The 14,061-nt window shown below is 41.3% G+C and overlaps 1 protein-coding gene across 2 annotated transcripts in view; it reads left to right on the top strand.

Moving 5' to 3' along the window:
- The first annotated feature begins 246 nt into the window (after positions 1–246).
- The window catches only part of LOC133490857 (retinoic acid receptor RXR-alpha-A), a 97,928-nt gene continuing 84,113 nt past the window's right edge, over positions 247–14,061 (top strand). The window contains exon 1 of one of the 2 annotated variants that reach the window (XM_061801429.1): positions 247–903. In XM_061801429.1, the coding sequence (XP_061657413.1) occupies positions 876–903 (28 nt within the window). In that variant the 5' untranslated portion in view covers positions 247–875. The remainder of the gene's footprint in view (positions 904–14,061) is intronic. The other variant, XM_061801430.1, reaches the window with a different exon arrangement.

Here is a 14,061-nt window from a genome sequence, read left to right as displayed (position 1 = left end):
CACTCATCCAAATGCACAACACATCTTACCAAAATGTGAATTGGTTGAGGACAAAACTAATAGCTTTGGATTTCTACAAAAAGTGTTCAAATTTGATCAGCAGAAATATTACCAGAAAATTCTGTATGTTTCCATGAAGTCCTAACCCGAATGGCATGTTTGCTTATCTATTCAATCTGCTGGTAGCTTCCACACACAGATAGGCTAATTGCTTCAGCGGTGAGCACGCCGAAACATCTAAACTTTTATGGAGTGAGCCCCACAGCTTTGGTTCAACAGATGTGACGAGGTTAAAATAACAGAAGATAGGCAGGCAGTGAGAAGAATAAGTAGCCGCTGGGCTGCTGGAAGGGGGCTCCACATTGTTTGGGGAAACTTAAACTGCGATGGAATCTATTTAATATCAAGAGTAAAAAAACGCCCCTCCCCTCCCTCAATACAGTGTCCACCTCGCTCTCTCTCTCTCTCTCTCTCTGTGTTTCTTTCGCACCGGTGCTGTTGATTTAAGGGTTCATGCAAAGGCTTCAATGCACGGCGTCGCTGCAAATGTGATGCGGGGTTGTCGGAGTACCCCCTGCGCGGATCCCTTTGCAGTGCAGATCCAGTAGTTGGACTTGTGGAAGAGAGCACGCGAGGGAGAGGAGAGGAGTACAGCAGCCGAGTGAGCGAGTACACATAGGAACACGTTATCTTGCGAGACTATTTAGACATCGAGCTGTCTGTCACTTTTAAGCGCTCAGGCTACTCGCGCGGCGGCCGCAACGACAACAACAACAACAACAACACCTGGTCTGGCGTACCTGGAGCCGCCAGTGAAAAACTCCCAAACGTGATCGTCTCAGCTGGAATGAGCTAACCTACACGACCGGTCAGATATGGAAACCAAGCCGTTCTTGTCATTGGGTGAGTTTGTTCACTACACATGGCAGTTTAGTTTTCTGCATTTATTTTATTTTTTTAAACGGCGGGCTAGCTTAAAATGCCCTCATGTCGCGTTCCCTTGCTCGCTTTTGACAGCGAGTTGCCAAACGCGTCCGCACGCCTCGAACTGGAGCATGAACGGTCTCCGTCTCTCTCTCTCTTTTGCCCTGTTTTGAAAGCCCGTTCGTGTGGGGCTGAAAAGACACATGTAGTCGCTCTCCAATTCTGCTATCCGAGCTGATGACATTCCGCCTTGACTGACATCTCGCTCGGGATAAAACTGTGCGCGCTCCCCCGCTTGCGCTACTTGTTTTAAGTTTTCTCCCAAACAGCTCCTTATCCTCGCGTTCCAATAATCGCGACAAGAATTCACCCCTCAATTCGAATATTATCTCTTTATTTGCGCACGAAGAGTGCAAGGAGACTTTTCGGCGCAAGTCGACGGAAGCAAGAGTGGTGCTTTTATTTAATTTGGGTTTTTTGGTGTTACGTAACACTACGCTTAGTTTCACGCGGCTCTTGTGTGTGTTTTCTTATAATAATCCGATAATGCGGTGCGTTTGTTTGCAAAGCTTTGTTTAAAATGTTTACACGTTACTTTGGTTATACTTATACATCCTATTTAAACTCTTTGCATGTTTATTTTTTTAGTGCTATTGCAAGTTGCTTCACTCTTTAGTGAAAAGTTTGTACGTTATTTACTGATTAACACTAAATAACAACGTAAACAGCTGGCATTATTGTCAAATATCAAATTGTTTACGTTCCAAAACTTTAAAGAACCTGGCCTCGATAGAAATGGACAATTAAATCGGATACAGTCCCATTAGGAATGAAATGCATTATTTTCAAATTGCACACTGGTCCTTAATATAAGGTTTAATAGTCTAAAATGATTTCTGAAATATTTTGTCAGTCAGACAGAATAGTGTTGAACTTGAATTCCCCCTATGAACTACCGTAGTTAGTATTGCTTCACTGTGTTGTAATGATTCCTTCTTTCCATGCCAAACACACTCGTCTGCATTGCACTGTAAATCATTAGAGCGGTATGCTACTGTACGTTTGTCTCGGTGACCCTTGCCCCCTGCGGAGGTGATGCAGCATAGCGCAGTTGTAGGCCAGCCCCCATTATTTTGTCTGCTGCGCTTTCATGAGCGCATCATATTACACCTTGACACGTTATCATCAGCTGCCTACACGCATCGCGGAGATTCACAGGACTTGTGTGACTTGGGACGCCCTTCTTCAGTTACAGCCCAGACACACACACTTTTAAATTTTATTTTGTGTGACTTCTTAGAAGTACTGTTTGTGCAAACGGCCCTTGTGCAATATTGTACGTGCACTATATATTCTGTCCATCTTAAACGGGAGAGGACTTTCACTTAATCAGAGTAGCCCATTTGTATGCCTGTCAGCAAATATGCTCTGAGTACTGTACAGTGTATGTGCAAGCTATGGCTGACGTAAAGCTCAATGTACAGTGTAATTATTAAAGTGATGGTTCTCATCCTTTCTCTCAAGCTACTCCACATGCCGTGTCAGCAGTTTCCTGGTGCTAATCTGCCAGTCCTAATATTGCTGTTTCTATTTCAATTTGGTCCATCAAAAGGTCCACTTGGTTGGTCTGATTTGCTAATTGGTCACTTCAAGGACGCTGCTATCTTCTAAGTCCTTTGGTGTATTGATTAGCCACTCGTTCGGGATTATTATCTGGCGCATAGTATCAAGTGTACTGACACGCAACTGTTTGGATGGGCCACTTCCCGCTGCAAATATAGATCAGTTGTGAGTGTGATAGTAACATCTCCCTCGAGCGATTTACTCTTTGCTACGGATTTGTATGCCGATTGTCCGCCTGATCCCGCTATCAACTCCGCCGCACATTTCACGTATTTGACATTGAGCTGTAAAGTTGTCATGGATGACTGATAGGAGAGTCTTTTATGTCAGCAACGTGAGGCTCTTGTGGAAGTGTGTACAAAATTCTTTAACGGACAGGAGAAGAAAACAACTCTGCTTGATTTATTTTGTATTGAGTCCATCCTTAAAGGTCATATCTTGTTTCAATAGGCTTTATATGTTACTTATTTTTCTCGTATTGTACAAGGTGACTATTAAGTGAAATATATCTTTTTTATAAGCAGAGGCTTGAACCACATTTTAGTGCCATTTCTGTCACACTTCACAATCACAATCTGACATACTCAAAACTAACTGAAACTTTTGCTGAAGCACTTGCACTGCTTTGTTTTTTTTGGTTTTTGTTTTTTTAATTATTGTCAGGCAATCATCGACGGCATTGGTGTCAAACTCATTTTTGTCACGGGCTACATTGTAGGTACTATTTCCCTCAGAGGGCCATTATGGTGAAACCATAGAAATCCTGAATCGCCTCATCATATTTACACATGAAATTTATGAACTAGTCTTGGAATCAGAAATCAAGCGTAATGGGTTTTTCAACCATTGTTCATGTTTGGTCACCCGAAAATGCTTATAATATCTCAACATTATCATTTATGACATGACAATTTGAAATGTTGGGACTTATTTTAACAAGAACCACTGGTTTTGACACAGATGATTTGCCTTCGTGGGCCACATAAAATCATGTGGAAGGCCAAATGTAGCCCCCTGGCCTTGAGTTTGACACCAGTGATCTCTGGCATAAAAATCCAAAACTGATTTCCCCAAAACAGCAAAACTGTTTGAGAGAGATTTTATTATCGTGTCAGGTTTACAATTGTGATATTTTATCAATGTACTTGCTGATCACGCTTCCGAGACGTTGGACTTTACTTTGAGAAACACGGATTTAAATAACTTGGAAAAAAAACCCATGGTCACTGTCAGAATACCTGATTCAACCAACCTTGTGCTTTGTGAGTAGAAAGCAAACCACTTTCTTATTAAATGGCATTGAGCTTGGCCTGTCTCAGCTTGCCCATAAACTTTTGTTATCACATACTAATGAGAGCTTTAGTCTGTAATCGAATTTCCACTATAATATTAGCAACTGTATATAATGCTTTTTTTGGGGGTGGGGTTATGAGGAACTGATAGAATATTCACCCATTAACACAAATGCACAGACACACATGGACACAATGACCCCTCCCAAAACCAGTGAAGTTCATAGTATTTGATGAGAAAGTGGGATTTGTGTGTGTGTGTGAGTGAGAGAGAAACGGCGAGCCACATTCCTTTTCTGGCTGTAACTCAGGAACAAAGGTAATACTGGGAGAGGGTGTCTGTCTTCCGGGAGGGGTGTGTGCGTCTGCGTGTGCATGCATGTGTGTGTGTATGTTGGTGGGGGGCTCTGAAGAGGGCCCTCATGAAATTGCACCGCCAAAAGCATTTGGCCAAGTTTGTCTTTTATTGCCGTCCAGTTTTGTGTTCCTGATGTGTTGCCTTTGCCCCCCCCCCTCCCCCCTTGCCCGGCCCCCTCCTTTTGAGAGAACGGGACTGCAGCTGTCATTTTTATTGGGGGTGAGTTTTATAGCAAGACTTAATGGCTTAAAGTGACAGCTCTCTCCCGAACCCCTCAGTCTGAATTTCACCCATGAGGCCTTCATTTCCAAGCAAAAAAAAAAAAAAGAGAGAATGTGGCCCCTTCAATTCCTCACTGTTCAGTTAACATCTAAATCATCCATCCATCCATCCATCCATTTTCTCAGCCGCTTATCCTCACAAGGGTTGCGGGAGTGCTGTAGCCAATCCCAGCTTTCTTCAGGCTTCACGCGGGGTGCACCATGAACTGGTTGCCAGCCAAACGCAGGACACATAGAAACAAACAACCGTTCGTGCATACATTCACATCTATGGGGAATTTAGAGTCTCCAATTAATGCCTGTTTTTGGGATGTGGGAGGAAACCCGCGCAGTCACGGGGAGAACATGCAAACTCCACACAGGCAGGGCCGGGATTTGAAGCCCGGTCCAAAGAACTGTGAGGCAGACGCTCTAACCTGTTGTCCACCGTGCTGCCCAAAATTGACTAGAAAAGTGAAATTGATGAGAAAATTATGCATGGATAATTTATGATCACAGCTCTAATTTGTTTATCATCACAAACTATGTCATTAAATTAGTTTTGCTTGTATTTGTTAGAATGTAGAAGCGTAAAAACACTGGTTAGAATTAGTTGTTGTAACTTGTCAACCTGAGCGCAGTGCATGCATATTCTAGCCTGTTGGCACATGTACTTTGTTCATGATTATAAACCGTTGTCCGTCACCCTGATACAGAAATCATGAAATGACACAACTCGATTGTTTTTGCAAAAAAAAGCTATTCACTCATAGAAGGTCTTTACTGATAGTGGTTGCAGTGAACTTTGCACATTAAACCTTGACCTTTGCTCCCCATCTGTTCTATCATTTAAGGAATTTGCCTTTGGCATTCAGGGTGTTATTTGTATTTATTTGTTTTTTTAAAGACAGTATCTTCCAGATATTTGCTTTTTATTTCTCATCTATATTTGCCTTGCGTTGCTATAATTTTTGAATTACTTGTATTGTCTTTCCAAAATACACACACTACGCTCATGGGTGTTATGGTTAATAATGATGAGACACCGATGAACAATTTCAGTCATTTATATTTATACTTTATACTTGTTGATACTTCGGGGGTTTAATATATGATCATTTTTTGAACAAAACTTTAAGCTTACTGCTAGGGTGTTTTTTTTTTTTTTTTTTTTTTTTTACCCAACAACCTTCCACAATTTTATTCAATTTCCACGCAAATGGGCCAAATTGCAGGTAGCATTTCTCTTAAAGAACGAAAACCCCACAGTGGTCTCTGCAATAACTTGAATCAGACAACAATGGGAATTTACAAAACGCTTATCCTCTAAAGAGATTTTTGGCAATTCTGAGCTCTATATTTACAGATGCAATAGTGAAGCGTACAAATAAAAATGACACTGGGCCAACTAGGGGTCGGAATCTCTCACCACCACACGATTTGATTCAATTAAGCTTCACCCTGCTACTCTTCCATTCACGATTATTGAAACATCTTGAATCGTTGAATATTTTTGTCAACGGCCCGTGTTAAAACAAAATGGAAGAAGTGTATAAATCATAGTGGCAGGAGAATTCATCCAAGCTATGTTGTGATGCAGTTGCAAATCAGACTATAAATAACATAATGCTGTGCTGGCTGAACAAATGTGGAAATGCTATATTGTGGTAGGGGAAGAGCTAGATGTGCAGGTTGCTGTCTTGCTGCTAACTTGACCTGCTTATGTGGCGGCCATGCTGGGGAGGCTGACTTTCCCATCAAAGGCAATGCATGAAATATATGGAATTTAAGTCTTCTTTATACTTGCGCGAGCAGTGACCATGCTGATGTCCCTGTGGGGATCCCACATGCAGTTTACCATTGTACACGAGGGCAACCCATGTGCACTGTTTTGAAAGGTCCTGCAGTTCTCCTCCAAATTGGGGGTGTCGCTACGCCAGGTATTGGCTAGCACACCACAGGGTGGAGTTTCCTCTGGATTTTATGTCCATTTCCAGTAGCCGTTTTTCTTTTCCTTTCCGGAAAAAGGAACAAAGCAACGACAATGGCGACTGTAGAACAGTCTCTACGAGAACGAATGGCCCAAGGTAACCAGATGGTACATTTAAATACACTGCAAACTTGATCAAAAAGGTGGCCGCATAGGTGGTATGTGGAACTCAGGGGAAAGCTGAGTACAGACCAATCAAGAGAGAGAGTAGCATTCTGCATGCAGTGACACTTTGTGTTCTTTACGCGTCAGATGCAGCATAGGGGCTGCGCTGCGTTGGTCACGTGATGCAACGCTGGCGCTGTCAGCCATGTGAGCACGGAAACATAAAAGAGCCATTAAAGTTCAGATGACAGAGATGTTATGGGGTCAGTTAAAATCAATATTTGCATTGTTTATATGTTATGTAATCGATGCACGTAACTTCCAGGAAGTTGTCGGCTATAGTTTAGCTATAGAATTTTTTTTCTTAAGCATATTCAGCACTCCCCGAACAGACTCAAAGTTCAAGACTTCAAGGTGTGGTCACTTGATCCACCGCAAGGGCGAACAGAAGTGACTGTGCAATTTTCAAACAGTGCACTACACTCCATATGGGATGGAAAGCAACGTGTCGGAAAATGAGGAGGAGGATTATGACGTCCAGGAGCACCCAACTGAACTTGTCATTGTCAAACCGTACATGTTTGAGGCGATCAGGAGGTGGGAATCTGACAGTAATGACGACGAGCAGCCAAGTTGCAAGGGTACAATAGGAAAAGAGAGTGGCCACTGGGTTGATGTGACGCGATGTCGAAAGCATGTCTTTTTATACAACCATGGCTAGAAATCATGGCACCCCAGTGCTCAGTGCCTAGTAACCACAATCATGTTGTATGTCTGTAAGAGGAAATCCTCACCTCTTGTCTGTGCTGCTTCACCGCGGCACCGTGGAGGCTGCGAGATTTTGTTCTCTTGTTGGCGGTTGAGGTCCCGATGGCTGTAGGGGAAAAAATTAAATTGGCACTGCAGCCGGTTTCAGCCTCTACCTCTGTATCCAATGCTTTCTGCTAAGTCTTTTTCAAATCATGCCGGTTTGAAGTGATCAGGACAGAGTTTGGAAAGCTTGCAAGGCACACATAGCTGATCATGTTTCGTCCCGTCGATTGATTTTTCCCTATCCACTGGTCACGTATTCTTTTTTCACTTGGAACCCCCCCCCCCAAAAAAAAAAAAAACCTCTTGCCACTGTCTGAACCATTTGTACAAGCAAATGCCAAACAGTAAATCATTGTGACATCGTAAAATCATACATCAACAAATATACAAAGACAGGAACAAAAACATGGAACAATAACAGAAAATGCCAAATGAACAGGCTGTTTGGATCGTGTGATGTCACAGCGCCGGATAGCGGAAGGCGCACTCTGCATCATGTAACTGCTGTATATCTGCTATATAATAACTTTGAAATGGAAAATGTGGTTTGGAAAGTCATAGAGTTACCAAGAACAATTTTAAAACATTTATTCTCTGACCTTCCTCATTTCTCAACCGATTTTCATGAGGTCTACTTTTTTGTTGTCAATCTCAGCGAGTCAGGCCCAGGCCCTAACCAGTGTACTCTAGTCAACTTTTAACAGTTTTGAGTTATTTCAGTTACTATTGTAGCTTTTCCCTTCTTTACTGGAAGGGTACCAACATTTTTTGTCGATGTGTGTTTTGTGTTGTGTTGAGGATTCACTTTCACCATTTATCTGAGAGGCATGAGTCTAGGGTTTATTGCTAGTCGTCTTAAGTGTCTGAATAGCTCTTCTTTGCACTGTCAGTATTCAGGGTGCGTCGAACGAGTCTTTTGAAGTGGAAGCGTAGTCTCTGTGGGAATTTCACCAGATCACACCCGTAATTCGCATTGAGACGAAGGTCGTCTTGCCCTCCTCTTGAGCCAGCGCTCTCCTCTCTGTGTTGCGCTGGTGCCATGAGCATATTACGGGAAGATGAGCAAAACTGACAGAGACATAAACAACATACGTGAGAAAAAAGTGTAAAGAGGGGAACGCACAGCATGTTATAGTTGGGTTGTCATATTCAAATGCTGCCAAAAACCCCATAAAATCAGTAGCTGTCAGAGGTGGAAACCCCTCCTCCTTCAACTCCTCCACAATCCTCATCTTGGCACATTTTCCATAATAAAAACAACTGTCTACTCTTCCTCTAAGATTGCATTAATGCATGAAGATGACTGCTGTTTCTAGGCTATGCTGTGTTTTGTAATTGACTTATCAGCACATGGATTTCATCCTCAAACGATGCAGGATTAACTCAATCTAATTGTTGTGGCTGTTTGACTAGTTTTCTTTTCTTCGTAAATAGTCCCCCCTGCCCTTGCACCAATGGTGATATGTCCACTGCATGCCTGACCTGCTCGAGTACACAAATTGCCAATGCACTGTCTGATAAAACTATTGCCATTGTAACACAATTCTCGTCAATGAAATGATAGCTGACTTTCAACCTCCAGTGATACACTAGGATTCATCCAGAACTTATAAAAGTTTCCTAAAATAAAGCCTTGCTTTATATAGTCGTGTGCTTCTTTCAGCAGTTAGGTAAATAACATTTCATACTTTGTAATTTTTTAAAAATAAATTGCTAGCTATTAGAGCAACCACAACAGCTGAAAAGTATCACATTGCTGTTCATCTGTTTGAGTGTAAATCACCTTTTTTTTTTTGGGTGGTACTCACTGTTGTGTTCAGCGAAAATGTTTCAAGCCATCTTTCGTCACACAGATCATGTTTCCACAACAGGGCCTTTTCTGTTATTCAGACCCCTTATCTAATTTCAGCCAAATCTTTACTGTAGATACAGAATATGATCTCAATTTGGTCACCTGCTGTCTCATTTTATTTTGGGTTCCTTCTTTCAATTGATGAAAGTTGAAACTGTTCCAGTCAGATCTCAAATGATATTTTTGCCATATCCACTGACGACTAAGCTTTAAAGACTTCTTCTTCTTCAACTTCTCACAATACCGTGATGGGAGAGCACTCAGTTTATGGGATTAAAGGTTATGAATGTATTTATGATAAACAGCAACTCCATTAGAGGAGCCACTAAACTGTGTAAAGTACTGATGAGATAGTTGAGAGCAAGACACTTATAATACTATACTATTGACATGTTCGTTATTTGTGAAACAAAATAATTCCTTTAAAAGGTTCATTTCACAAATTACCAAGAAGAAAATGTATATAATGTGAGATAAGTTTCACAATTTTTTCTATTCCTTAGCTTATAATAGGGAAAGACTGATTAACTGTTTGGTGAGGCCTGCAGGTCCAATATGTTGATATATCTGCCCAGAGTGTGGCCCCTCAGACTCAACACACACCTGTACATGTACACACACACCCACGCAGACACACATCGGCAGTCTGGAGGGCTTTGTCGCCTATGGTTGGGCACCTTACCAGGGACATCTGGTTTGAGGAATGTTCTCAAAAGCAGGAAGGCGGAAGGGTGCTAAGCTGGAAGGGGAGGAGGAAAAAAAAGTTCAATTGTTGCACTTTAGTTTTGTGAGATATTTTGTGACAATTCAAATTTTTTCATTCCACCTTAACCTTTGTGCTTTGAAATATGTTTCTTCCGTTTGACCCTGGACTTAATTTTTCGTTTGGAAATGAGAAATGTTTGTAAACAAAACAATCACATTTGAACATTCAAGCTTTTCATCGCACAGCTACAAAGTAGCATTTACAAAATAAGGTTTTTAATGCAGGATACCTGCGAGAGGTGTTTTATGAAAAGTATTGAACTTTTTTTCATGGCAGAGTAAAGCAATTTTGTGTACTTATGACATCATTTGCCACACTCACAATTCAATAGGTTATCGTTAATTTTTAATGAATACATTTTCCAGAATATCTGATGACAAAAATCTGCATCATGCAGGAGGTGTGCAATCTGGTGGTCATTAGAATTCTTGGCAGATGGCTGCTGGGTAAATGAATAGTTAAATTACCCTGTGGATAATAAGCCACGCCCACTCGATTTTTTTTTTTTTTTTTTCCCAAAACATGAGGCCTGACAATACAAATGAATGAGCTTCTATTAGATGCCAGGAAGTACATACAGTAATTAATGTTGTGACTTTTTGTGACATTTTTGTTTGTTGGTGTGCTCTGAGATTTTTAAATTATAAAATGTGTTCCTTGATTCCACAAAGCTTGAAAATCACTAGTCAGGTTATGTATTGTAATCAGTCAGGTCAAACCAACATGACAACATAACTGAAATAATGGCTGCTAACTTACTGTAATTAAATTCCTTTTTTGCAATTAAATGACTTCACCCACAACGAAAGTTGAGTGCATGATTCAACAGAATGGCAGCATGGTTATGTTAATCCTAGGGCTAGCTTGCGAGGCTACATAACGTTTTGTGGCCCATTTGCCAGCACTATCGTATTAAAAGTACGTGAACATATCTTAAGCAACCCTTGAGTTAAAGTCCTCTCCTAGGCAGCGGTAAACACCAGCAGGTTTTTCCCCATATTGTTTATACAAACACACAGCACTACACATTATTGTTATCGTCGCCATGGTATCGACCTGCTGTAGCTTGAGTTTATAAGATAAATCCCAAAGATTGTTAAAAACAGGTCGCGGTGATGCCAGAAAGCAAGATTTTATTGCACTAGTCTAACATAACGCAATCGTGAAAGAGCAAATTTGTCTTGTAGTCTGATTCGGGTAATATTTGTTGTCTATCTAATATGTGTTGTCTGGATCACGCTGCTTACGTTTCTTTTTTTTCACAACTTTATTTGCCATCTGATATTTAGAGTGTTACATGAAAAGACATGCAACAAGGCTAAAAATAAACTAAGTTTCTTATTCAAGTATACTGTGCATAATGACGATGCGGAATAAATATATCTTGCGAAGTCGTTCAGTGAATTTTGACATTACCATCAGCATATAAATGCTCATTATTGGCCGATACCGATTAGGCTGATAAAATCGCTGAAAAGTCATGTCCAAGTACTTGAGCTTGCACAGAGTGACGTTATGCAGTATGTGCAGTATGTGGAGCAGCTGAGAATATCGTGTGCTGTCTGGAAGAGGCAAGGTCAGGAGGTTGTGGCTGGGGCACGCTCTGTGGGAGAGGAGCAGCCTCTATAGACCTTACAGCAAAGAGGCCGAGGAGGAAACAAGGACTGTAAATGGAAGTCAGGAGCCTGCTGTTTTTTTACAATTATTTTTGCATCCCCAATACTTAATTCATTGTCTAAAATAATGGACTTATTTCAAAGAGCGATGTACAAGTCACCTTATTGGCTGCATACGGACGCACTCAGACACTCACCAACGTATTGTGTTGCGAGGAGCCTGAATTAGTGCTAAGTTGCGCTGTGGGCTTTTTAAGTCTTCACTTAAAATCTGAGAAGGCTGATATGAAGGAAGGAGAGACTATTGTGTTGGTGAATTTAAAAAAGTGAAAGGAAAGAGGATTTGGGAGAACTAGCAGAAAGATGGAACAAATGGGATACACATCTGGATTGGCTCAGCAGAATATTTGTGCAACATCTGGAACAATTCCCTGGAATTTTAAGGGTACCCCTCTTTCATTTTAGTTATATTATATTCCCCCCCCCTTTTTTTTTTTTACGTCTTCAAAGTCTCGCACCTTGATGCAGGAGGCACGTAAATATTCACGTTGAAATGCATGTTGGGCCATTACAGACTTTATAGTGGGCTAAATTGGACCCATGTGACCAACTCCTCTCAGTGCGGGGTCAAGCTAATTAAGTGGCACCGGGCGTGAATTTAGACCCTTTCCAGACCTGGGCAAATACAAGCCTTCATAAAATCTAGACAGTTCACTTTGAATTATTGCATGAAATAGAACAGGCTTGGTGTAATTACAAACAGACCTTCGATGGGGAATGTTTAATATTTTGTTAAAGCGAATTGAATATATACAGTTTACTGTATTTTACAAGGTAGGTGCGGGTTACCTTGCTCTCTAGTTGTCCAGATGAGTTGAAGGCTCACCCGTGGGCCAGGCTAGTATACAGTTGCTACATGGTGGCCACTCGACGGGCCAGAAACAACGGTGTGCTTTCCCTGTCTGTGACGCACATATGAGGTGTGCATGTAAAGTACGTGACAGTCTGTGGCAAATAGCGTGTCCTTAAGTGAAAGAGGCATTCAATTATGTTGCAGGAGGCACCCAATCATATTGCAGTGGGTCACTTTTGATTCAAATGGGATACATAGTGATTGACACGATGTCACAGTTTTTTTCTCTCTCTCATGAAGGATGAGATTGCAGTCGAGAAAAAAGCCGACTTTTAACTACTAAATCATGCAGTTTCGTTAATGTGACAAAAATTGTATTTTTTTTTAACTAATAGGCTGGAAAAAAGGTCGCATTTGCCAGCAATTTGGTCACAATCTCTAGCCCTGTAATCAAATCCCCCATAAGTTAAAATGAATATTGTAAAAATTGCCCCTTATCGTTGTGAATTATATTAGTTTGTAATGTAAAAAGGATTGTATAATAAATGCCCAGTGGGTCCCATTGGAGGTATTAAGTCCCAAGAGAGACAAAAACTGCCTTTGGACTAAATCATCACTTTATTTGACTGAAGATTGTGTCTGTTCTCAGCAGTGAGATCACAAGGGCAATTCGCTCTCCTTTCGCCGCGTGCTCATTAGTGATGAAGATTTCGACAAGCTCTGAGCACCTACTGTCTTGCCAGGGTGAGGCCCCTTAAGAGCTCCTGGGGTTTCTGATGGGCAGGTGGAAAACAGGAGCGGACTGAGGTACATGCTAATGTTGCAAGTCTGCTGATCAAAAGGAGTGGTCTCACGGTCTCTTACTGATCTGACGTTTACTGGTGCTGGAGACCCCTGAGATCTGTAGTGCCCACTGCTAGGTACTGAGAAATGATAAGTTGCAGAGAGTTTGTGGAGGAATAGAAATCCATTTGGCCTACGGTACAGATTTCGACTCTGCCAACCAATCGACATAATGCGTTTTGACAACATCATCATACCCACCTCTGAAAATAGTTTCAACTACATCAGACCACAGAGCTGAAAGTGCTGCCATCTGTACATGCAGCTACTCAATCAATCACACAGCTAATGGCGAAGCTAATTTGCTAAGATAACTTGCGGCTGGGTCTCTCAGCCTCCTCTCAGTAACTGAAGGCCTTTTCACACTGCACTTGCTCATTGGGGCTGAAATTACTTTTTGACTCACTGGCCAAGTTGGATGATCAATGAAAAAAAATCCACCGGTCAAGCATATTTTTTACCGGACAAAATGTTAAATCATTTTCCGTATGGCTGCACAATATAATAACATCATCAGGGTAATGGGTCATATGATATATGTGTGTAGCCCCAATTATAAACATTTATATAACATGGTATTCTCTTGGATGCAAACTGAGAGAAGAAGTCACAGCACCATTAAACAACCGCAATACAATAAAGTCAAAATTCACACCTGGCACGTGTGCGTTTGTTTAATTTTTCATCATTGCATCTTGGAGACTTAAATGTCAGGCTGTTTCCTTTTATTCGGTTTTAAAGATTCTGGATTTTGCTGATTGTTGTA

Source organism: Syngnathoides biaculeatus, chromosome 17, assembly GCF_019802595.1.
Source record: "Syngnathoides biaculeatus isolate LvHL_M chromosome 17, ASM1980259v1, whole genome shotgun sequence".
Lineage (NCBI taxonomy): Eukaryota > Metazoa > Chordata > Actinopteri > Syngnathiformes > Syngnathidae > Syngnathoides > Syngnathoides biaculeatus.
This window is presented reverse-complemented; position numbering and strand designations above follow the sequence as displayed.